The following is a 25204-nucleotide window of genomic DNA, read 5'->3' as shown; positions in this document are numbered from 1 at the left end:
TGCGTCTGTTTACAAGAAAAATCTGTAACTACCAGTAAATTTAATACTCATACGTCCCTACGGAGTTTTGTTAAATTAAAATATAAGTAATTCCTTTGCTCTATGAAATCTGATAGTATTGTTTTGTTTGTACAGGAAATAGCACAAATGTTTGTCAGAGTTGGGATGTGTGAACAAGCAGTGACTGCATTTTTGAAATGTAATCAACCAAAGGCAGCGGTAGATACCTGCGTACATCTCAACCAAGTAGGAACTGAAACTTTCTGTCTGTGCAGCTTGTTGTCTTAGGAATTTTTAAGTCAAGCCAAATTAAAGTCACCCTAGTGATCTTTTAAAGATTATTGGCAATGTAAGGGTTGGAGAGCCTGACATGAATTTTATGAAAGGAGCCAGGCAGGTATTCTCTTGAGGACCAAGAAAGTTACACTTACCTCTTAAAGTGCTACCGTGAGGGGTGACCCACTTATAGCCAGCTCAGTATGGGAGCATGAACAAACCCTGTGCTTTTAGTCTGGCAAGTTTTTGTCTGGAAGTAATTTCATAATTTTCTGCATTTTATTAGGGTTGGGTTTTGTTTCCAAAGAAGGACCAGTTAATAGTCGGTCATTGCCTGAGGAAGGAATCGAGTTACTTTATCAATATTTATTTTGGCAAATCTGTTTTCCTTTTCCTTTATAGAAAACATACATTTGATATTTTTAAGAGCTGAAATTAAACTAAAAGTACAGAATTATTACAGAAACTATTGACAATCAATGTATTCTTTTAATATTTTTCTTAAAGTATTTTTAAAACCTCATTTGCTTTATAAAAATAATTTTTAAATGTCAAATCTGGTAGGATTTTTTCACAACTGAAATTGCATATTTTGTTTTATTATACAATGTAAACAAGTATATCTTTTTCTTGCTTGACGTTTTGTAAGATGAGAATTACAAGATTAATATAATTATAAACTTTGAAACTTTCATTTTCACATGTATTTCTTAAGCAAATCAGAGTCTTAGAGTTCACTTAATCATTTTGACGTATGCTTATAGAACTTGTGTTGCTGTGATTTTAAATGCTATTTTAAAAATATAACCATTTTTAATTTGGAAATTGGGCTTTTATTATAAAGTTAAAGCTTTCTTGTGTGAATTTTATGATATATGTGACTGTAAATACTTGGGTGACTGAATGGTGTAATTTTTCTCCTAGTGGAACAAAGCTGTTGAATTGGCTCAAAATCATAGTATGAAAGAAATTGGATCTCTATTAGCTAGGTATGCATCTCATTTACTGGAAAAGAATAAAACTCTTGATGCCATAGAACTCTATCGGAAAGCCAATTACTTTTTTGATGCTGCTAAACTGATGTTTAAGGTAATGTAAAAATCTTGGTGAATATTTGATTTGTTCCAGTCACAATATTTTAATATATGAAAGAGCACATTCTCCATTTTCTTTGGAAACAAATATTTATTACAAAAAAACCACTCTGGTTTTATTGCTTCTGTATACATTATTTTAGTGTTACTGCCTTTTACCAACAAAGATGTTTATTAATATTAGCAACTTACTAATACCTAAACAATTGTATGTTGAATACTGGAGTTAACAAAGAGTTAAAGAAAGTGCTGAAACTACAAAGTACAAATTTCTACAACAGGGAATTAAATTTTGTTGATAATAGAGTTTTGAGTTATTTTAAATGTACAAGTTTTAAATATTACACTTTACATAATATTTATTTGGAGGGAAGATAATTAGTATAGTATTAATGTATACACATTTTACGTTCTATTCTATTCCCATTTAATTTAATGAAAAAGGAAAAATTTCTCTCAAAATCATTTAAATAAGTTTCAGCTTCTGAAGAATGCACCGTGTTAACACCATGATTTCTTTGTGTACTTGGAACATTATTTTAAAAATCTTTGTGTTATGGAAAATACCAGCATATCATCAACACTTTCTTTATTCTGATGTAGTTATCTAACAGCACCTCTCATTTTCTAAGAGTGATCTGAGTTGCAACTCCTAGGGCTAAACACTAAGGAAAGAACTAAATATGTATAGGTACTAATGAAACGAAGATAGGTTTTAAAATATTTATCTTAAATAGGTGGTATTTATATTCCATCTTACTGATTTTCCTCCTTTTCTAGGGAATCAAATTTGTTAGTTTTGGAAATGATTATATTTGTACAAATATAGATAAGAAGTAACTTCCCTCAATTTTTAAAAATGTTTAAGATTGCAGATGAAGAGGCAAAGAAAGGAAGTAAACCTTTACGTGTCAAGAAGCTCTATGTACTGTCAGCCTTACTTATAGAGCAATATCATGAACAGATGAAGAATGCCCAGCGAGGAAAAGTTAAAGGAAAAAGTTCAGAGGTAAAGTAGCAGGTTAAATAACATTAAATCATCCGAAGTGTTTAAGAAAAAAGAGAAAGAGACTGTCAAACTTCTCTTATGGACAGGTCATTTAATTTGCGTGTCTGCATTTGTTTCTTTAAATGATATGAAGAAAAATAATGACTGATTTAGAATTAGTATTCAAATTTAGAAATTTCTACCTAGAAATATTGAAATTGTTTTTCTATAATACTAATCTGTAGTCTTTGCTTTAATGTCTTATTTTTGTTAAAAAATTTTACTTACCTGGAAATCCTCCTTTCTCATCAGTGAGTTTTAAAACTTTCCTAGATATATTATTTTAATGCGTAAAAGAATGTCTGATTAACTTAAAATCTAATTAGTTATATTTTAAAATTTATTCATACCAGTTTAACAAACTATGAATTATACTAAAAAATTAAGTCTGTTTTGGGTGCAGTGGCTCACACCAGTAATCTCAGTGACTAGGGAGGCTTAGGTGGGAGGATCACTTGAGTCCGTGAGTTTGAGACTGCAGTGAGCTATGACCATGCAACTGCATTCCAGCTTGGGTGACAGTAATACCTCATCTCTTAAAAAAAAGTCTGTAATCATAGTTTAGTAATGATAAAATCTGCTCGTTTAGATACTTTAATGACTGTTGTTATTCGGGAGTTGATGCTGTGTGTGTGTTTGTACTGATGCAAAGTGTGGGCTGACTTTACTTGTAGGCCACTTCTGCTTTGGCTGGTTTGCTGGAAGAGGAAGTTCTGTCTACAACAGATCGTTTCACAGATAATGCATGGAGAGGGGCAGAGGCTTACCACTTCTTTATACTTGCACAGAGGCAGCTCTATGAGGGATATGTGGACACTGCACTGAAGACAGGTGGGCATGTCACCTAATGTGTATAGTATGTCTGAATATTATAAATTGAGTGTGAAGGGCCAGCTTCTTCAATTTGCCTTTATGTGGCCTTCAATAACATTTTTTCCTGTGGATTTATTTTCTTACGTTTGAGATTATGCTATATATAATTTGTCTTATGCATACCCATTTTTGAAGTTTTTTTTTTTTATGCAGAGAAAACACATAGTTCACAGAAACGTCAGAAATTTGAGATAAGCAAAAAGAACGTGTATAGCATTCATATGGCTAGCCATTCAAAGTTAAATACTTCATAGCCAAGTATTTTTTTGGAGAAAAATATATATACATGTATATATTAAATATACTTAATACATATATTTAAAATCATAAAATATATTTAATACATACATTAAGATAATTTTATTCTTTACAATATTGGGAGTATAACATGGCATACTTTTATGTACTTTTTCAAAACCATGTTTTAAAATATTTCCATATTTTACATATACATTGCTATAGCATTTATCTTGTGTTTTATAAAAGTGATACTTTAATAATTTCAACCAAAACAAAAATATGAAGAAAAAGTAAAATAATCTAATAATTTATAAAATAATCCTATAACTCGGAGGTAATCGTTGCTAAGGTTTGGGTAAACTTCCTTTTAGATGTTTCTACATACAGGATTATGATTTTTTCCCCTCAGCAGTATATTATAGTTCTTTCCTCATTCTTAAACAGAGATCTATGTAAACATTCTACCTAATATTGCATGGTATTTGTGTACTGTAATTGATAGAAGATTATTTACATGTGGTAATCAGGATCTCAATCTCTTCTTAACAATAACAATATTCTAGAGTTTAGATATATGAACTCCAGAGAGTGTAATTATGATAATTATGTTATAAGCCAAAGCATATGAATGACTAAATCATTACTGGTCTTTCAGCTTGGCTGTGGCAAGCACTGTCATGACATTGGGGTAGAGGAATGCTTGTTATTTTTGCACATTGATTTTATTTCTCCTTTGCTTATGAAGCTTAGTTTGACTGGATATGAAATTCTGGGTTGAAAATTCTTTAAGAATGTTGAATATTGGCCCCCACTCTCTTCTGGCTTGTAGGGTTTCTGCCGAGAGATCTGCTGTTAGTCCGATGGGCTTCCCTTTTTGGGTAATCCCACCTTTCTCTCTGGTTGCCCTTAACATTTTTTCCTTCATTTCAACCTTGGTGAATCTGACGATATGTGTCTTGGGGTTGCTCTTCTCAAGGAGTATCTTTGTGGTGTTCTCTATATTTCCTGAATTTGAATGTTGGCCTGCCTTGCTAGGTTGGGGAAATTCTCCTGGATAATATCCTGAAGAATGTTTTCCAGCTTGGTTCCATTCTCCCCATCACTTTCAAGTACACCAATCAAACGTAGATTTGGCCTTTTCACATAGTCCCGTATTTCTTGAGGCTTTGTTCACGTCTTTTCACTCTTTTTACTCTAATCTTGTTTTCTTGCTTTATTTCATTGAGTTGATCTTCAATCTTTGATATCCTTTCTTCTGCTTGATCAATTTGGCTATTGATACTTGTGTATGCTTCACAAAGTTTTCGTGCTGTGTTTTTCAGCTCCATCAGGTCATTTATGTTCTTCTCAAAACTGGTAATTCTAGTTAGCAATTCGTCTAACCTTTTTTCAAGGTTCTTAGCTTCCTTGCATTGGGTTAGAACATGCTCCTTTAGCTGGGAGGAGTTTGTTATTACCCACCTTCTGAAACCTGCTTCTGTCAATTAATCAAACTCATTCTCCATCCAGTTTTGTTCCCTTGCTGGTGAGGAGTTGTGATCCTTTGTAGGAGAAGAGGCATTTTGGTTTTTGGAATTTTCAGCCTTTTTGTGCTGGTTTCTCCCCATCTTCATGGATTTATCTACCTTTGGTCTTTGAAGTCAGTGACCTTTGGATGGGGTCTCTGAGTAGACATCCTTTTTGTTGATGTTGATGCTATTCCTTTCTGTTTGTTAGTTTTCCTTCTAACAGTCAGGCCCCTCTGCTGCAGGTCTGCTGGAGTTTGCTGGAGGTCCACTCCAGACCCTGTTTGCCTGGATATCACCAGTGGAGGCTGCAGACCAGCAGAGATTGCTGCCTATTCCTCCTTTGGAAGCTTTGTCCCAGAGGGGCACCTGCCAGATACCAGCCAACGCTCTCCTGTATGTGGTCTCTGTTGGCCCCTACTGGGAGGTGTCTCCTAGTCAGGATGCGTGGGGGTCAGGGACCCACTAGGAGATGTCTCCTAGTCAGGATACACGGGGGTCAGAGACACACTTGAGGAGGCAGTCTGTCCCTTATCAGAGCTCGAACGCTGTGCTGGTTGATCCGCTGCTGTCTTCAGAGCTGCCAGTTAGGGACATCTAAGTCTGCTGAAGCTGCGCCCACAACCGCCCCTTCCCCCAGGTACTCTGTCCCAGGGAGGTGGAAGTTTTATCTATAAGTCCCTGATTGGGGCTGCTGGCTTTTTTTCAGAGTTGTCCTGCCTGGAGAGGAGGCGGTCTGGCTGCAGGGGCCTTGCCGAGCTGGGGTGGGCTCCGCCCAGTTTCAACTTCCCAGCAGCTTTGTTTACACTGTGAGGGTGAAACCACCTACTTAAGCCTCAGCAATGGTGGATGCCCCTTCCCCCACCAAGCTCAAGCATCCCAGGTTGAGCTCAGACTGCTGTGCTAACCGCGAGACTTTCAAGCCAGTGAATCTTGAGCTTACTGGGCTCCGTGGGGGTGGGACCTGCTGAGCCAGACCACTTGGATCCCTGGCTTCAGCCCCCTTTCCGGGGGAGTGAACGGTTCTGTCTCGCTGATGTTCCAGGTGCCACTGGGGTATGAAAAAAAACTCCTGCAGCTAGCTTGGTGTCAGCCCAAATGGCCGCCCAGTTTTGTGCTGGAAACCCAGGGCCCTGGTGGCGTGGGCACCGGAAGGAATCTCCTGGTCTGCAGGTTGTGAAGACTGTGTTAAAAGTGCAGTATCTGGGCTGGAGTCCCTAATGGCTTCCCTTGGCTGGGAGAGGGATTTATTTCCCCATGCCCTTGCACTTCCCAGGTTAGGTGACGCCCCACCCTGCTTTGGTTCATCCTCCTTGGGCTTCACCCACTGTCCAATCAGTCCCAATGAGATGAACCTGATACCTCAGTTGGAAATGCAGAAATCACTCACCTTTGCGTCGATCTTGCTGGGAGCTGTTCCTATTCGGCCATGTTGCCAGCCAAGGTCAACTTTTTTTTTTTTTTTTTTTTTTTTTAGACAGAGTCTTGCTCTGTCGCCCTGGCTAGAGTACAGTGGCGCAATCTCGGCTCACTGCAAGCTCTGCAAGGTCAACTTTTTTAGATCCCACATATGAGTGAGAACATGTGATATTTGTCAGAAATGTCCATTTTAGAAATCACTTGTGTATCTGTGTTTCTAAAGATTTGTAGTTTTCTTCTTGTTGGCTCTAAACGTTTATTTTTCAGTTTATTCCTAACATTAACAATGTTAATGATAACATTGTTGTCATTAACAATGAGGTTGTATAATTTTTTTTCTAATTGGTTATTATATATAAAAATTATTTTTCTATTTGTTTATTTTATAACTGACCTTCATTTAGTTTTGACTAGTATATGATATAAATTATACACTTTTTAAAATAGCTGTATCGTATTCAATTTATACACCATTTTTAGACTTAAAAGAACAGTTAGATCTTTAACTTGAGATGCTTCACCTACTGGGTGAAGATCTCTATATGCCTCATTTTTTTTTTTTGTCAGTGGTAAAATGATCTGAAACAATGTATGACCTGTAAAGTATTACCCTTGAACCTATTATGCTTTGGATATGAAATTAGAGGATATTGTTTATTATAACTGAATGATTACATTTTATATACATTTATTCTACTAAACTTTGTTGTAAATACTTGACCCCAGAACCAGTTTATAGGATTCTGATTGTAAAACACTTGAATATATTGTTTTAAGCTTGTTTTATGAAATTTTTGACATACTATAACAAAGTATTTTTAAGATTCCAAGGTCTAGAGAAGAAAAAGATACAAATTGGTTATAAATCTAATGTCAAGTCTAATATTGTCTTAATATTAAATCAAATATTAAGTCTGCATTTTTTAAATTATACTTTAAGTTCTGGGGTACATGTGCAGAGCGTGCAGGTTTGTTGCATAGGTATACATGTGCCATGGTGGTTTGCTGCACCCCTCAACCGTCATCTACATTAGGTATTTCTCCTAATGCTATGCCGCCCCTAGTCCCCACCCCCAACAGGCCCAAGTCTATAGTGCATTTTAAAGAAAGATTTTTATCTCCAGTATAATTGCAAATAAGATGCTGTAACTCGAATTGTCTGAACTGACAACTTGGAGACTCATTTTCACTTTTTCACAAAATCCTATTGTTTCAGTGAGACAAACAACAAAATCAGTAATACAAAAGCAATGATCTGTCCAAAGAAACACAAAGAAAAAAACATATTATTTTATACTGTTTTGCTTATATTGTTTTGCTTTTTTTTTTTTTAACAAAAGGAAACCTGGTATTATCTTGCAGTTTATGACTAACATAGTATAATACTCATTTGCTGTTTCTGAAGTGCCACAGAAATTTCTAACATAAATTGAAGAAAAATTGACACCAAAATTGTGTGTGTGTGTGTGTGTGTGTATTTCTGAGCTGGCACAGCCATGTGTAGCATTTGGTGGTGATTCTTTTCACAGGATGAGCTGTTAGCCAGCTTCACAGACCCTTGGATATCATGTAGCCTAGTTCCTCCTCCTAGTGCTCCCATCTCTCAACACTGTTTGCTTTCAGTTTGTTCATGCAAGTTCAACGAAAACACCTTAACTTAGATTCTTCCTTATGCATGTTTATAATACCATAATAATTATTTTTAAAAACCCACATTGTCCTGTTTTCTTAGCTCTTCATCTGAAAGACTATGAAGACATCATCCCTCCTGTGGAGATCTACTCTCTGCTAGCACTCTGCGCATGTGCCAGCAGAGCCTTTGGGACTTGTTCAAAAGCTTTCATTAAACTTAAATCTTTAGAGACCCTCAGTTCAGAACAGAAACAGCAGTATGAAGACCTCGCTTTAGAAATATTCACCAAACATACTTCAAAAGATAACAGAAAACCTGAATTGGACAGCCTTATGGAAGGGTAGGCTAATTTTAATTAGTGGATGTCATTCTACCTTATTAGAAGCTTGGATTTCTAGATGTACAATGTTTAATGTAGGAAGTAAAGCACTAAATTTTGAAGCAATTCACATTAACATTATACCCTATTTTATTTATTCTTACAAGTGTATTCATGCTTTTATTTTTTCATTGTAAGAAAGGTTTTTTTTTGAAAAAACTTTTTTAAATGATTTGACATTAATCTTGGAATTTTTATTCTTTAGGTTTTTTTAAGTGTATTAAATAAATTAAGTTAGACTAATGAGAAGTTTTAAAGTATAATGAATTGTTTCTCCCCTTGTTTTACAGTGGAGAAGGGAAACTGCCAACATGCGTTGCCACAGGAAGCCCGATCACTGAGTATCAATTCTGGATGTGCAGTGTATGCAAGCATGGTGTCCTTGCCCAGGAAATAAGCCACTACAGCTTCTGCCCCTTATGCCATAGTCCAGTGGCTTAAAGGAATGATAAACTGTATGTAACTGTAAAATATAGGTAACATATATACATGGCTATATGCTGTATGTGTAATAAGGTTTATTTCTATGAGTTTTGTATGAAAATAAGCCTCATTATTTATAGTTGAATTTTTGCACAAAATACATGTTAATAAAATAATTTTTTAAAGCAATACAACTGTGAAATAATAAGACTGATTTTCATATAAATGTATGAAAATCAACCATATTTTCTGTCTGCCTCTCTCTTTTGTCTATCTTGTATTTGGTTACTTGATACCATGGGAATATTCCAAATAAATATTTTTCTCACAATGTCAAGGTAACTGAATTCGTTAAAAAATCTTGAAGGGAGTGGGGAGCAGGGGAGGCATGGGAGTGGGGCAAAGTTGAATTTAGAGAATTTTTATAACCCATGTTACAAGGAAGTTAAACAATTGTAATAGCGAAATGAGCTTTCTCTGTAGCCATAGTTAATTAAATAAGCGTTGAATGTCTTCTTTATTATATATTCAGAAGTGAGGCGATGGCATTTTAAGACATTTTTTACAATCTAAATTGTTTCTAATAGCCCTATTCCTCTATTTTAAAACCTGTCCTTTTAGTTTCATTCAAGAGATGGCATTTGAAATTTACACTTTCATATGATTGTGCAGAAAACTTGGCTCTATTTATAATGAAAATAACAAACAAAAATATCCATTTTGTAGTTATAGCTTCTATTGAAACATTGTCACTAAGCTGGACCCTTTATTTACACAAGTATTGTTGAGGGAGTGATTCTTTCTTGATATGCATCTGTTTTCATGGATTATTAATTTAGAAGATAAACAGTTGTGATCTGTAATGGACCATTTCTTATGTCTTTTATATAGCAAATAATGTTTTCTGTTTATTTCTCATGAATTCCCATTTTGTGGCTAAAGACAGAACTTTGCACTATTTCATCAAGATTATTTTATTGAGGTTTGGCTTACCTTTAGTAGAGGCAATACATAGAGATACGCAACTTTGTTATTGCAGCTACAATACACTTTCTCAATCTGATGTTTTTGTCTTGTAGAGACCAAGGCAAGTTCAGCATGTTGCAGATTGGGAATAGTGAGCTATGAGAAGAGATTTAGAGCCTAGATGAGCTTAGGATAGATAGTGGGCTCATAGGCCTAAATAAAAAGAGGAGACCAGAAGTCTTTGAGGTCTCTGTCTCTATTTATGTACCTTGTGGAAAATTACCTTTGTACAATGGTAGCCTCTAAATACATTACCTAGCAAGCTATCCCAGAGGTCAAGGAACAGAAAGCCTTACAAACCAAATAAAAATTCTCAAAATACATTGGTTTATTAAACCAATTTGCAATACACAGTGAGGAACAAGGAGAAAGCAATGATAGATTAACACTGTTAGTGTAGCGTGCCAGTGAGGTGGAAAGACCACAACACCTGAATCATAGGTTATGTAATGTTTTTATGTCCTGACTCACACTCTGTCACATAAGCTTTCCCCTAATAGTGGGGTTACAAGGAGGACCAGAGTGGCCGTTTGAGCCAGACAACTCAATCAGATGAAATGTGCCTGAGGCCAACGACGTACACTTGTTCTCTAGAAGGGTCTCAGGGGCCAGTACACTTTTACCACAGTAATAGCTTGCCTATTAGTCTGCTGAGCAGCCATGAATTTTATTGTATTTCTTGGGTAAGGACAGGCCAGAATGAGTGTCACTGAATCAACTTCAGTGGGTAACTGAATCAACTTCTCACACATATTGAGGGCTTTATATGTCTCATGCATACTTAGTGTGTCATGAATATTTGATATCTTTGTGGCTTTTCATATTTTTAATGCTTCATGAATATTTGATATCTCTTTCTCCTTTCTATCTGTGGTCACACATACATGCTCTATTAACTTTTGTCTAATATGTCTCCTAAGTTACTAACTTACTTATCTAAATTTAACACAATGAATTTCAGCTTTCTCATTTGTTTTCTTCTATACCAGAATGGAAAATTTCCCCAAATCAGAAAATCACATTCTAACAAAGAAGTCTAAGACAATACATCTCCTGTTGAACTTACATCTTTCCACAGGACTTCTATTTTTAGGGATGAGACTATTCTCTGCTTCATCAAGGAAAGAGAAATGTTCAGGGTTGTAGGGATGGCACACTTACTAGCTTTGCCTGTCTGAAAGGTTCCTGCAGGACAGTTTGGTCAGAGCTGCAATTCTTGGTCCATGGTTGAATGCTTGAGTATTTCTTCCTTCCCTTTCCTATCTCAGGAATCAGCTGAGAATTCATTTGATTGTCATGCCTCTGGCCCCTTACTGTGATTTGTTGGTTACACTTTCATTTGCTTTAATTCTAGGATCACCTGTTGACTCCTCAGACTTCACCTAACTTTGGAAACTCTCTTTTGGAGCCTTCTCATTTCCCCCTAATTCTGTGCTGCCTGAGCCCTAGAATTTTCCCACCAATGAATTACTCCAGGTAGATTCTGAGTTGCTGGATCTAGTTGATATTTAAACAATATGTAGTTGATATTTCTAATTCAGTTGGATCCAGAAACCAGTATCTTTTAAAACAACCTCTCATACCTTGTGGACCTAATTATCATATATGTATATGTGTGTGTGTGTGCACGTATGTATATGGACAGACACATCTTTTTTACTTTTGTAAAAGCTTATGCCTCTTTGGTATCTATATCTGTTAAAGTTTTAATGATCTGCCATAATGTCTTGGGGACCTTTGTCTTGTATGTAAATAGTACTAGAGAAAAAACCTGTATTATGAATTGATCTAGTTGGTTTTATTCGACATGAAGGCAATTTCAAGATAACAACACTAACAAACTCTCCCTTGACTAGGGGGACAAAGAAAAGCAAAATTGACCATAAAAAACAATTACCCGGTGAGAAGTTGCATAAACAGAATTAGGTAGTATACTGAAGACAGCATCATTAAACAGTTATGTTGTTCTCCTTGCAAAAAACGTGTACTGACTCCCTTTGAGTAATGCCAAGTTGTTTTTTTATTATAAAACTTGCCCTTAATTACATGTTTCAAAGTGGTGTGGTGGGCCAAAGTATTGAAATGATGGAACTGACTGATGAAGCTGTACAAATAAGCAGTGTGCCTAACAAGCAACACAGTAATGTTGACATGCTTAATTCACAAATGCTAATTTTATTATAAATTATTTTGCTAAAGTACACTTTGAAATTATTTTTCTGTATTCCAAGAGCTGAGATCTTAGATTTTATGTAGTATTGTGAAAAAATGCGAAAATAATAAACATTGAAGAAAAAATAACTTGTGTTTATTCCACGTTTTCTTTATAACTTATGGAGAACATGGTGTTTGCTTTGTCTTGATTTAAGTATGCTGATGGGGGTTGGTTAGGAGGGTATTGGGCTCCAGAGTGGAGAAGGGGAAGAGGGAGCAGGAGGTACAATAGATATACAGTACCACTTTTGCTACCAAACAAGGGGGAAAAAACCCCAAGAGACTGAATAAATTGCTGTATTATGTCTTTATAATGAGAGCTATCAGCTCCTAAGATATTTCTCTAAAGTTAAAAAAAATTAAATTATACCTCCAGCTGATTGAAGTCCACCCTTTCCACACTGATGTGCAATTATATGAAAAAAAAAAAAAAAAAAAACCCAAAAACAAAACAAAACAAAAAAACAAGTCCATATATGCAGGTACCAATTTCTGGTTTCTTTTTCTGTTCCATTGATCTGTTTGTCTTTCTTTGGCCCAAAGCAGAATGTCTCAGTTATTATAGTTTTTAAAATAGGTCCTGCTATCTGGTACAAGTCCTGCTTTGTTTTTCTTCTTCAAAAATGTTTTGTCACTCTCAGTCCTTTGCACTTCTTTTTTACATATACAACCATATCACCGTGCTTAATGACTGCTTTTTTTAAAAACATACTTCTCAATTGTCATATCTGTTATTTCTTTTTATCATCTTATTGCATTGGCTAGGATACCCAAAACAATGCTGAATAATTAAAGTGATGATACTGGGCATCCTTGTCTTGTTCTTAATCTCAAAGGAAATTTTTCAATATTTTAAGAAATCATTGCTTATTATATTTTCTGTAGACATTTTGTCAGTAGGTTTTAATAAGTATGTCTTCTTGTCCTAGTTTGCTAGGGAGTTGAATTTTATTAACTGAATTTTCTACATCTGTTGAGATTTTTCTTCAATTTGTTGATGTGGTGAGTTAAGTACTACAAGCAAGAATACTTGATAATGCTAAAAACTGCTATTCACAATAACAATGTAACATGTAAGAGTATCTGTAGACATAACACCTAATATCTATGCTCATAGCAACCACCTTTATAAAGCAGAAACTGCAGTGGATGCAACAAAATCAATTAATAGAAATACAGTAATAATGACTTCAATGCAATGTTGTGATGATCTCTTATAGAAAACACACTTGCCACTTGATTTTTCCCTATTTTTTATGTGATGAAATACACATGGCATAAAATTTACTATCTTAACCATTTTTAATTGTTTTTAAATTTAATATTTTACAAGACATGGTCTAGCTCTGTCGCCCAGGCTGGAGTGCAGTGGCACAATCATAGCTCACTGCAGCCTCAAACTCCTGAGCACAGTAATCCTCCCACCTCAGCTTCCCAAAGTGCTGGGATTACAGGCATGAACTCTTGTACCTTGCCTATATTAATCATTTTAAGTGTACAGTTAAAGTGGAATTAACTATATTTATTAAATACATTCATATTGTACATATTTCACCACTACCACCACCACCACCACCATCCATCCATCCATCTCAGAATTCTTTATCTTGCAAAACTGAAACTGTATGCTCATTGAACAATAACTCCCTATCCCCCTTAAAGCTGTCCCTGGCAACCACATTCTACTTTCTGTCTTTATGAATTTGACTACTCTAGGTACCTCATAAAAATGGAATCATTCAGTCTTTTTGTGGTTGGCTTAATTCACTTCATGTAATGTCCTCAAGGTTCATCCATGTTGTAACATGTGGCAGAATTTCTGTTCTTTTAAAGACTGAATAATATTCCATTGTATGAGTATACCACATTTCGCTTATCCACTCATCTGTTGATAGACACTTGGATTGCTTCCACCTTTTACCTAGTGCAAACAATACCGCTATGAACCTGGATGTGTAAATATCTCTTTAAGACCATGCTGTCAGATATTTTGGGTATATACTTAGAAGTGGAATTGCTGAATCAAATAGTAATTTTATTCTTAGTATTTGAAGAAGTATCATACCATGTGATTGCACCATTTTACATTCTCACCAATAGTGCACAAAGATTCCAGTTTCTTCACATCCTCACCAATACTTATTTCTTCTTAATAGTTTCCATCCTACTGGAATGGTGAGAAGTGGTATTTGATTGTAGCTTCGATTTGCATTTTCCTAATTATTAGTGACATTGAGCATTTTTTCATGTTCTTATTGGCCATATGTGTATCTTCTTTAGAGAAAAGTCTATTCAAATCCTTTGCCCATTTCTACATTGGGTTGTTTTGCTTTGTTGTTGTTGTTTTTGGAAGTTCTTTGTATATTCTGGGTATTAATCCCTTATCAGATATATGACTTGTAAATATTTTGTTTTATTCCGTGGGTTGCTTTTTTACTCTGACGGTGTCTTTTATGCACAAAAGTTTTTAAATTCTCATCAAGCCCAATTTGTCTAGTTTTTTCTTTTGTTGCCTGTGCCACTGATGTCATATTCACAAAATCATTGCCAAATTCAGTGTTGCTAAGTTTTTGCCATATGTTTTTTCCTAAGAGTTCGTAATTTAATTCTTACATTTAGGTCATGATCCATTTTGATTTAATTTTTGTATGTGTTGTAACAGTCCAACTTCATTATTTTGCAGTGGATATCCAATTTTCCTAGCACCATTTGTTTAAAAAACTGTCTTTATGCCAATAACACACTTGTTTTGGGTAAGGTAGCTTTGTAGTAAGTTTTGAAATCAGGAGTGAGTCCTTAAACTTTGTTCTTTTTCCAAAATTGTTTTGGCTATTTGAGAGCCGTTGTAATTCCATATGAATTTTAGGATGGAGTTTTCTATTTCTGCAAAAACATCATTGGGATTTTGATAAGGATTCCATAGAATCTGAAGATTGGTTTATATAATATTAACATCTAAACAATATTGTCTTCTAATCCATGAACATGAGATGTCTTTCCATTTATGTCTTCTTTAATTTCTTTTAGCAATGTTTTATAGTTTTAATTGTACAACTCTTTTACTTTCTTGGTTAATTCCTAAATATTTTTTTTGTTTTTGATGTTACTGTAGACGGAATTGTTTTCTTTTTTCTTTCTTTTTTTGAGAGGGAGTCTTGCTCTGTTGCCCCGGCCGGAGTGCAGTGGTGCGAGGCACAGTCTTGGCTCACTGCAACCTCCACCTCCCAGGTTCAAGCGAGTCTCCTGCCTCAGCCCCTTGAGTAACTGGGATTACAGGTGCCTGCCACCACATGTGATTAATTTTTGTATTTTTCATAGATACAGGGTTTTGCCATGTTGGCCAGGCTGGTTTCAAACTTCTGACCTCAAGTGATCCACCCATCTTGGCCTCCCAAAGTGCTGGGATTACAGGTGTGAGCCACCGTGCCTGGCTGGAATTTTCTTAATTTCCCCTTTTGGGATAGCTTCATTGTTAGTGAATAAAAATGCAATTGATTTTTGCATGTTGATTTCATATCCTCCTACTTTCATATCTTCCTACCTTGCTGAATTCATTTATTAGTTATAACCATTTTTAAATAGAATATTTAGTGTTATCTATATGTAAGAGCATATCATTTGTGAAGAGATAATTTTACCTCTTCCTTTCCAATGTGGATGGCTTATTTTTAAATTATTTTCTCGCTTAATTACTGTGGCTAGAACTTCCAGTGCTGTGTTGAATAGGAGTACGAAAGTGAGCTTCCTTGTCTTGTTGCTGATTTTGTAGGATAATCTTTCAGTTTTTCACCATTGAATATGATGTTCACTGTGTTTTATACACGTCTTTTATTATGTTGAGGCAGACCCCTTCTATTCCCTGCTTGAGTGTTTTTGTCATGAAAGGGTTTTGAATTTTGTCAAATGCTTTCTCTACCTAAATGGAGGTGATCATAAAGTTTTTTCCCTCCATTCTGTTACTGTGCTGTATTACATTGATTTTTTTTCCTCAACTGCTATTGATTGATTTTCATGTGTTGAATTATCCTTGCATTTCTAGGAATAAATTCCACTTGGTCATGGTGTATAATCCTTTAATTATGCGACTAAATTCAATTTGCTAGTATTTTATTGAAGATTTTTGCATCAAAGTCATAAATGATATTGATCTGCAGTTTTCTTCTAGTGTCTGTGTTTGGCTTTGGTGTCAGAGCAGTGCTCGCTTTATAGAGTGATTTAGAGTTTTCTTTCCTTTTCAGTGTTTTGGAAGAGTTTAAGAAGGACTCGGCCAGGCGCGGTGGCTCAAGCCTGTAATCCCAGCACTTTGGGAGGCCGAGACGGGCGGATCACGAGGTCGGGAGATCGAGACCATCCTGGCTAACATGGTGAAACCCCGTCTCTACTAAAAAATACAAAAAACTAGCCGGGCGAGGTGGCAGGCGCCTGTGGTCCCAGCTACTTGGGAGGCTGAGGCAGGAGAATGGCGGGAACCCGGGAGGCGGAGCTTGCAGTGAGCTGAGATCCGGCCACTGCACTCCAGCCTGGGCAACAGAGCCAGACTCAGTCTCAAAAAAAAAAAAAAAAAAAAAAAAAAGAAGGACTCGTGTTGGTTCTTACTTAAACATTTAGTAGAATTCATCAGTGCAGCCACCAGGTCCAGGGCTTTTCTTTGTCAAGAGGTTATTTTTAGATTACTGATTGAATCTCCTTACAAATTACAGGTTAATATGGTTTGTCTGTGTCCTCACCCAAATCTCTCTTGAACAGTAGCTCCCATAATTCCCACATGTTGTGGGAGGGAGCCGGTGGGAGATAATTGAATCATGGGGGCAGTTTCCCCCATACTGTTCTCGTGATAGTGAATAAGTCTCACAAAATCTGATGGTGTTATAAGGGATTTCTCCCTTCACTGTTCTTTCATTTTCTCTTGTCTGCCGCCATGTAAGACACGCCGTTTGCTTTCTGCCATGATTGTGAGGCCTCCCCAGCCACGTGGAACTGTGAGTCCATTAAACCTCTTTTTTCTTAAAAAAACAAAAAACCCAGTCTTGGGTATATCTTTACTAGCAGCGTGGAACAGAATACTACACAGGTCTATTCATATTTTCTATTTCTTCATGATACAATCTTGGTAGGTTTTTTGTTTCTAGGCATTTGTTCATCTAGTTTGTCCCATTTTTCGGCACACAATTGTTCATAGTACTCTCTTATAATCCTCTTTATTTCTGTAGAATTGATGGTAATGTTCCCATTTTCATTTCTGATTTCAGTAATCTGAGTCTTTTTTTTTTAGTCAATTTAGCCCAAATTTTACTAATTTTTGTTAATCTTTTTAAGAACCAACTTTTGGTTTTGTTGATTCCATTTTTCTGTTTTATCTGTTTTGATTTTGTATTATTTTATTCCTCTGCTAGCTTTGTGTTTGCCATTGGTTCTTGATATTTAATGTTAACATGTTTTACTTTTTTATAAATCTGTTAATATTCCAACTGTTTTTTAATATAATTGCTTTCCTTTGTAATCCTGTTTTAAAACACTTGAAAACACTGAAACGACATAGGCTTCACCACACTTGCAAAGGTGCCATAGCACAAAAAAGGTTTTTTACTCCTATTTAGAACCCCCCTTCCCAAACCCCCAATTTTCATTACATATACTGCTATTTTCCTCTTAGATCACTGGTTTTTAGACACATAAATATCCCTGTTGTTCCTTGAACAGAACAAAGCATAACTTCTACTCAGGTGCAGGGGCTCATGCCTGTAGTCCTAGCACTTTGGGAGGCTGAGGTGGGCAGATGTCTTGAACCCAGGAGTTAGAGATTAGCTTGGACAACATGGGGAAACTACATCCCTACAAAAAATACAAAAATTGGCTCACTGCCAACCACTTCCACCCAAGTTCAAGGGATTCTCGTGCCTCAGACTGCGGAGTAGGCTGTGATTACAGGCACCTGCCACTATGCCCGGCTAATTTTTTGCATTTTTAGTAGAGACGGGGTTTTGCCATGTTGGCCGGGCTGTTCTCGAACTCCTGACCTCAGGTGATCCGCCCGCCTCGGCCTCCCAAAGTGCTGCGATTACAGGCATAAGTCACAGCGCCCGGCCATCTCCACCTTTTCTTATCTCTCAAAAGAAATAACATCTCTGGCTTTATGTAGAATAGTGTATACTGCCACATCAGTGTTTGAGTCATTCCCCAGAGGAGAGGGGAACTACCACTCCATTTTTTTTTTTTTTTTGGCAACATCTCATCTTCCTTTTGCTGTTGCTTCCCCCCACACACACTTGGTTTTCTTCTATCCTACACTTCAGATTTCTGTTTCGTGTTTTTTTTTTTTTTTATATTGAAAAGATGACACTGCCCCAAGAAGCAAAAATAAATGGGAACTGAAAAAAATTTTCTTAAAAAAATTTTTATTTATTTAATCTCTTAAATCACCTGGAATGAATATTATGTCAACTGGGAGCTTAAATGCTTAAATGTATTTTACCCCAAATGGTTAACTAATCCTCCCAATAGCACTCATTTGAATAATCTGTCCTTTTCTCCATATATGTTACATGTCTTTTACAAAATACAGCCTATTTGGGGCATGTTTCTGGGCTTTTGTTCTATTGAGCTGTCCATTTGCTTACACCAGAAATGCCAGTTTATTTTTTGTAGTTTTCCAATCTTTCAATTTCTATCAGTATTTAATTTAACATTAATCCACTGTATTTGTATTTTTTCAGTGGTGGTAAATGGAAAAAATTAAAAATCTAATGAAAGCAGCCAAAAAGCACACAATTTATGTCCTGTTAAGACTTCTGCATGCAAGTATCATGCTCCAAATATATTTTTCATCTTTACTTTTTCTGACGGAAAGGGCTCAAGTACTTTGGGAAGCAAAACAGAATTGACAGACCCCGAAAAGATACACAGCAGGCATGTAGGGTAGCGTGGGTGGCAACTGTTCTTACATAATTTTAATTTGAATTAAACGTAATGTAACTAATAACTTTTTAGATTTCCCTTTGCCATAAACAGGGAATATAACTAACATCAAAGATTCCAGACTCTCGACACAATATACTACTAATTGTAACACAGTTCTAGAGAATCAAAAAAGGTAGAGAAGTTTAGACCGCGGAACAGACCTGGTGGAATGTCGACCCAAAGCGTTTCAGGGTAGACAAAGCCTGCTGAGAACACCCTAAACGCGGAGTTTTGCTAAGCAGGGGACGCTGAAAGGCAAGGGAGCGACAGGAAGCCCGCAGGCTAATTCGCCATTAAGAAACAGAACCGTGGCTTCTCCCACCTCCAGCGTCATCGGCCCCCAATCCACTGTAACAAACGGATAGTGTCTCGCACCATCAGACAAGGGACTTGGAAATCAGTTTGAGACCACGCATCTGCGCCTCTTCTAACAAACGAGGAAGGCGGGTACAAGCGCGGTAACAACATACTTCACAGGGCGCACGGCAAACGCCCTCCCTGCAGCGGAACAGTTATCTCGCGAGACGACGGGTCCCCAGAAGTCACAAACCTAGCGCCAAGATTGGCTGTCAAAGTAGAGTCCAGGGTGCGGAAGTGGCTTTGTGGTGCCACCTTTGGCCGCTCAGAGGTCAACACCCATTCTACACCGAAAACTAGGCTTTGGCTGCTATGGAAGGACAGCAGGGGGAAAAAAGCCACGCAACCCTAACACTCGCCCAGGCTCATTTCAACAAGGGCGAGTACGCGGAGGCCGAGACGCTGTACTCCGCTTACATTCGCCAGTGCGCCTGCGCGGCCTCCAGCGGCGAGAGTCCCGGGAGGTAACTATCGCGAGACCTGGGGCCGCAGCGATCCCGGGTGGAGGCGACGTTGCGGCTCTCTGGGCTCGTGTTTTCGCTGCTGGAGCTCACGGGCGGCGAGTGTCGTAACCCAGCACTAGGACTGAGCGGGCCGACGTTCGTCTTTCTAGAAAGGCCTAGGCGAGGCCTAGGATGAGGGCGGCGGAGAACGCGGGGAGGGAGCCCACCCGCGAAGAGCCGTCTGCCGCGACGGTGCGGGGAGCTTCCGGGAACCGAACTCCCTGAGGGCTCCTCGGACGCGGGCCGCCGCTTTTCACCCCGCCGTCTCTCCTTCCACGTTCCTCATTCCCACCCAAAGACTTAGGACAGATAGGGATTTTCCACTTGTGATTTTAGCTGGCGGGAAATCCGCGAGCTGGGAAGGGAAGGGGTCACGGCTGCGTAGGGCCACGGTACCGCGACTCCCACCTCAGTGTCACAGCGCTGGCTTTTGGTGGTGGTATGAAAAACGTTTATGTAGAAAAGAGCATAACGAACGTCTAGGTGTTTATCGCTTGGCTTAAGCATTATCAGTTTGCCCATAGTATTCATCCATGGGTGTTTCAGAAGGAACTTCCGTATCATCGAATAGTTACTTAATATCAAGTAGTCAGTGTTGGAACCTTTCTGATCGACTAATAAGGTGTTTTGTTCTTTGGTTCGCTTTTCGCAGTTGGTTCAAGTCAGGATACACAGCAAGTCTTTTTAAGTCTCTCCACCTTCTCTTCCCAACACAGTTTTTCCTTTGTTAAGGAAACCGATTCTTGTGTCCTTTGAGATTCCGCGTTTTGGACTTGCTGACTGAATCTCTTCTGTCATTTAATGTGGTCATCTGTCTCATACTGCTGTGAATTGGTAGTTAAACCTTGAGGTTTGATCCAATTGAATTCAGATTCAGTATCATGGCAAGACTACTTTTTAGGTGGGTACACGTGTATACTTTCACCAGGAAGCACATAATGATTGGCTAGCTTTCTTTTTGTGATGTTAGCAGATTCACCTGCTACTATCTGCTTACCCAAAGCATCTTTTCGGCTTGTGCCTGGATGTGTAGCATTTGTTTATACTCCAAGTCTTGCTTGATGGGGCTTGTTGATGGTACGGAGTGGACCAGGATGAGAAAAGAACAGAGGGGTTGATTGAACAGCTTTTTGAACAGTTGTGAGTTGTCTGTTGTGGAGTTGAGTTTTCTAGACAGGATGCCAGCTTGTCTTTTGTATGAGGCTTCACTGAGGACTTGATTCTTACCCTGTTTGTTACACTTGTATGAAATTAAACCGGAAAGATAAAATTACCTTCTCATTTCAATAACACACGAGAATAATAATAGACGTTTCTGAACAGATAATAAGATGATACCATCTACTTTCCTCAATGCACCTTTAGAAAGCTAAACTATTCATGTTTCGAGCTCTAAGAATAGACTTATCTAGTAGATTTAAAAAAGTATTCATAAGCACCAGGTATACTGATGCTGTCTAGTCTTGTTATTCTTCCTTCTTTGCACATCTCAGCCTAAGAACACAAGTGTCTGTAGCAAATGTAATAGCTATGCCTTACCAGCACAGGAAAGACAGTTTGTCATAGCCCAGTCGAAGGGATTTGAATTCCAGTCTTGGCACTGCCACATGGCTAATGTCTCAGCCTGTTTTTCATCTGTAAAATAAGCTTTGGTAAAATTCTAGGAACTCATGGATTGAAACTGAATTCTGTCATTTCAACTTTTTCCCTTCGATTTATATTCTGGAGCTTACATTTATTTTTTAAGTATTGGGTCACTGAATCATTTTGAAACAATATTTGCAATTTTTGAATGCCTTGCGTTTTGAACAGTTTGTGATGTTTTCTTTTAATATCTAAAGTATAGCTTTAGTCATAAACCTAATTTCCAAAATACTATTTTTTTTGCGAAAGTTAGCAAATCCTAAAAATTCACATTTGGGCTAGGTAACTTAAATGAATTCCATTATAATAAATGCTATCATTACAAAAATTTTAATATTACAAAATATTTCAGCTTCAACTGTTGGTCCATTTCTTTAAAATATGAAACAAAATTTCCACATGAAAAAGCCTTTTAGAAGTTGATTTAATAAGATCTAATTCTAAATCTAACATTTTATGATTCTCTGAATATATTACGAATATATAATTAGTATTAAAAACTTATAACAATAATTCTGAAACTTCGATTTAATGACTAAAACCTTACTGGCATCCTGAGATTGCGTTTTTCTTCAAACTCTCTACTGGGAGCAGTTCAACTAGTGTCATGTCAGACATAGGTGAAGGGGAGTGGTGCCCTCTTGTAATCTAGGTTTTAACAGGGGTGCTTAGTGGCATTCAGAAGTATCCTTACACCCAGTCTCTATCACAGCTCATAGAATAGACAATTTCTAAAATTGCAACAGTTCCTCTCCATCGTTAGCAAACTTGGCTGAAGGAGGCCCTTGGGCTGTGAGTGCCTCTTAGGGTAGCAGTAGTTACAGTGCCTGTCTGAAATCTCAAGACACTACTCAAGAGAAGTACCTTTTACTTACACTAACTGCATTCACAGATATTTTTGGAGGACTATACTTTTTACTACGGGGTATTACAAAGAAGTGACAGAAGAGTTCTGTGTTTGGTTCTAATTTGAGAATTGCTTTGGGAAAAAAGAAAGGGAAACAGAATTATCCCTGACTCAGAGCAGAGCCACTAATGCTCTCTGTGCAGACTATTTGTCCTGTGCATAGAAAGGTTCAGGGCGGCCAGGGGCTGTGACCTGTTGAGCTGGCGGCTGGTCAGAGCTACCTGGGTGTCCAGCCCAGGAAAGGCTGCTAATTTAAAGCTCTTTGGGCAACCTCTAGTGCCCTCAGGTGCAGAGCCAGTTCCGCACAAAGGACATCCAAACTGACTGAAGCCCTGAGGGGGCTAAAGGAGCCCACCCTCCTAGCAGGAAGCCAGCCTGGCATTGGGGAGGATGCCAGCTGAGGCTGGAGGGAGGGCAACTCTGTCCCCAGAGATAACTTCCTGGGGATCATAGCATGTTGAATTTTCACCTAGCGTTAACTTTAGTTCTTTATTGGTGGAAAATGATTTCAAATCTCATTGTTTTAAGATCACTTAAAAATTTGAGAATGAAATTGATTCACATTGTGACATGTCCATAGCATACTTGGGCTTTTCCCTCATTGCTTAGCATTTAACTGATCTGTCTTCTTTGCCCTGCTGGTGTGTGCTTAGAAAAATGAAGAATCATTTTAATGTTATATTCAGCAGGACAAGTTGGTAGTGAACACACTAGAAAGTTAGTATGCTTTTCAGGTTGACATTGTAGTGGTATAACCCTACAAAAGTAGATAACAGGGTTACACAGAAATTGCTTTTAGCTCTTTATTTATTTGTATGGTTTTTCTTCAGCTTGGATTTTCAGTGTTGATGCTGCATGTTATAAGGCTGTGAAGTTTGACAATACCCAAAAGAGAATGAAAGTGGAAATGAGAGGAATTTGGTAACACAGTGTTTTTAATGTGAACTTTTTGTTTAAAGCAAATGCAGCCCTGAGGATTTGGCTACTGCATATAACAACAGGGGGCAAATCAAGTACTTCAGGGTTGATTTTTATGAAGCCATGGATGACTACACATCTGCCATAGAAGTCCAACCCAGTTTTGAAGTTCCATATTACAACAGAGGGTTGATACTGTATAGGCTGGGTAAGAATTTTTTTTCTTTTTGGGTTTTGTCATTGACTGTATTCTGTTACTTCAGAGGTCTCAAATATTGTAAAACTAACGTAGTAATCAAATTTTAAAGTTCTGTGAAATTTAGGTTTAGAGCTTGGAACAAAGGAAGCGTCCCTGAGTTTATTTTAGGCTTTTGATAGGCGTTATAGATCACAGCAGAGCACTGGGGTGGGAATTGGACCTGGGCGCAGGAGCCAGGGTGACCCCATTACTTTGTGCTTGTGCATTCCCAGCTGTGAAATGAAGGCAATTCAGATGATCGCCTGTGAAACTTTTCTGAGTTAAAATCTTTGAAGACACACAAGACAATAGAAAGTGAAGTTTAGATTCTTGGATTAAAGGGACCATAGGTACTGTTTCTCATTTAAAGTGTCAAAAAGAAAATTAGTTTCCTGTTTCTTAATTTTACTGCAGTTATGTAAAACAGGCGATACAGTTTTGTTAAAATTTTAAGATGATTGATAATATTTACCTGTTAAATCTCAATAAATAAACCCATAACTAATTTTAGGTGTATTATTCCCTAAGGGCACACAAAATTACTTTGATATACACATCTCTATATTATTAAGATAAAAAAGTTCCTTTACTAGAAGTGACTGAAAGCTCATAAATATAAAAGCAAAAGTACGTGTATCAAAGCTTTGCCATGAATAATATATAGAAATACTCAGTTTCTTTTCTCTTTTCCATTTTTTGGGTTCTGGTACAGGATATTTTGATGATGCTTTGGAAGATTTCAAGAAGGTCTTAGACTTAAATCCTGGATTTCAAGATGCTACTTTGAGCTTAAAACAGACTATTCTAGACAAAGAAGAAAAACAAAGAAGAAATGTTGAAAAAAATTATTGAGATTTTTAACTTAATGGAAGTATTGATTCATGATCCTTACATCTGCATCTAGTTATCAGTAATTTAAAATAGATATTGAGCTATTTTGATTTATATTTAAGAAATTAATACATTAGCACTGAAAGTTAAATAGTGTGTTTAAGGTAATTTCAGGTTGAATGGATTTTTTTTTATGAAGTGTAAATAATACCAATATATAAGTGTATATTATTATATTAAATATTACAGTAAAAAGGAATGTGTGGTGTTTTCCTCAGTAAAACTATTTTTGTGATTTTTTTATTCTCAACTATTTTAAAAATGTTACATCTACAGAAAAGTTGAAAGTATAATAAAATAAACTCTTCAGTTAAATTCATGAGTTGTTAATATTGTGCCATATTTGCTTTTTCTATTTAAGTATATAACTTTTTGCTGAACCATTTGAAAATAAGGTGCCGAGGTCACAGTACTTTGCCCCTAAATATTTCAGCCTACATTTTCTAAGATTGAAGACATCCTCCTTTATAACCACAACACCATTATAATACCTAATAAAATGAATAATTCTGTAATGTCAGCCATATCCAGCCCATATTCCAAAGTGTGTAGATTTTTATTTGGATCTAGAGTCAATCAGGTTTCATTGCATTTTTTATTTTTAATGTCTCTCTCAGTTCTTTTAATCTAGTCACCTGTCCATTTTCTCCCCCTAGCAT

General features: G+C 37.0%; 2 protein-coding genes across 7 annotated transcripts in view; both read left to right on the top strand.

The window, feature by feature from the left end:
* LOC105479879 (WD repeat domain 35) overlaps nucleotides 1-12217 on the top strand; it is a 64054-nt gene extending 51837 nt beyond the window's left edge. For 2 of the 6 annotated variants that reach the window (XM_011738207.3, XM_011738208.3), the window contains 6 exons: nucleotides 136-246; nucleotides 1201-1365; nucleotides 2239-2379; nucleotides 3093-3249; nucleotides 8188-8428; nucleotides 8758-12217. In XM_011738207.3, coding sequence (XP_011736509.1) covers nucleotides 136-246; nucleotides 1201-1365; nucleotides 2239-2379; nucleotides 3093-3249; nucleotides 8188-8428; nucleotides 8758-8908 — 966 coding nt within the window. In that variant the 3' untranslated portion in view covers nucleotides 8909-12217. Of the gene's footprint in view, nucleotides 1-135; nucleotides 247-1200; nucleotides 1366-2238; nucleotides 2380-3092; nucleotides 3250-5281; nucleotides 5433-8187; nucleotides 8429-8757 lie in introns of those variants that run through there. The other 4 variants (XM_011738206.3, XR_011611532.1, XM_071076272.1 and 1 more) reach the window with 4 other exon arrangements.
* Nucleotides 12218-19561: 7344 nt separating this feature from the next.
* Nucleotides 19562-24865, top strand: LOC105479881 (tetratricopeptide repeat domain 32). The gene is made up of 3 exons (XM_011738209.3): nucleotides 19562-19908; nucleotides 23458-23624; nucleotides 24367-24865. Exons 1-3 carry the CDS (start codon nucleotides 19757-19759, stop codon nucleotides 24504-24506), a joined length of 459 nt encoding a protein of 152 aa, XP_011736511.2. The 5' UTR covers nucleotides 19562-19756; the 3' UTR covers nucleotides 24507-24865.
* The last annotated feature ends 339 nt before the right edge of the window (nucleotides 24866-25204 follow it).

Source organism: Macaca nemestrina, chromosome 13, assembly GCF_043159975.1.
Source record: "Macaca nemestrina isolate mMacNem1 chromosome 13, mMacNem.hap1, whole genome shotgun sequence".
Taxonomy (NCBI): Eukaryota; Metazoa; Chordata; class Mammalia; order Primates; family Cercopithecidae; genus Macaca; species Macaca nemestrina.
The sequence above is the reverse complement of the archived record's forward strand: the minus strand, read 5'-3'. Positions and strand labels throughout refer to the sequence as shown.

Bases quoted from the DNA above. Each gene is read 5' to 3' on its own strand.
- LOC105479881 (XM_011738209.3), top strand. From the start codon at position 19,757: ATGGAAGGACAGCAGGGGGAAAAAAGCCACGCAACCCTAACACTCGCC. The intron at 19,909-23,457 runs GTAACTATCGCG...TTTTGTTTAAAG, and splicing joins AGCGGCGAGAGTCCCGGGAG to CAAATGCAGCCCTGAGGATT. The intron at 23,625-24,366 runs GTAAGAATTTTT...GTTCTGGTACAG, and splicing joins GTTGATACTGTATAGGCTGG to GATATTTTGATGATGCTTTG.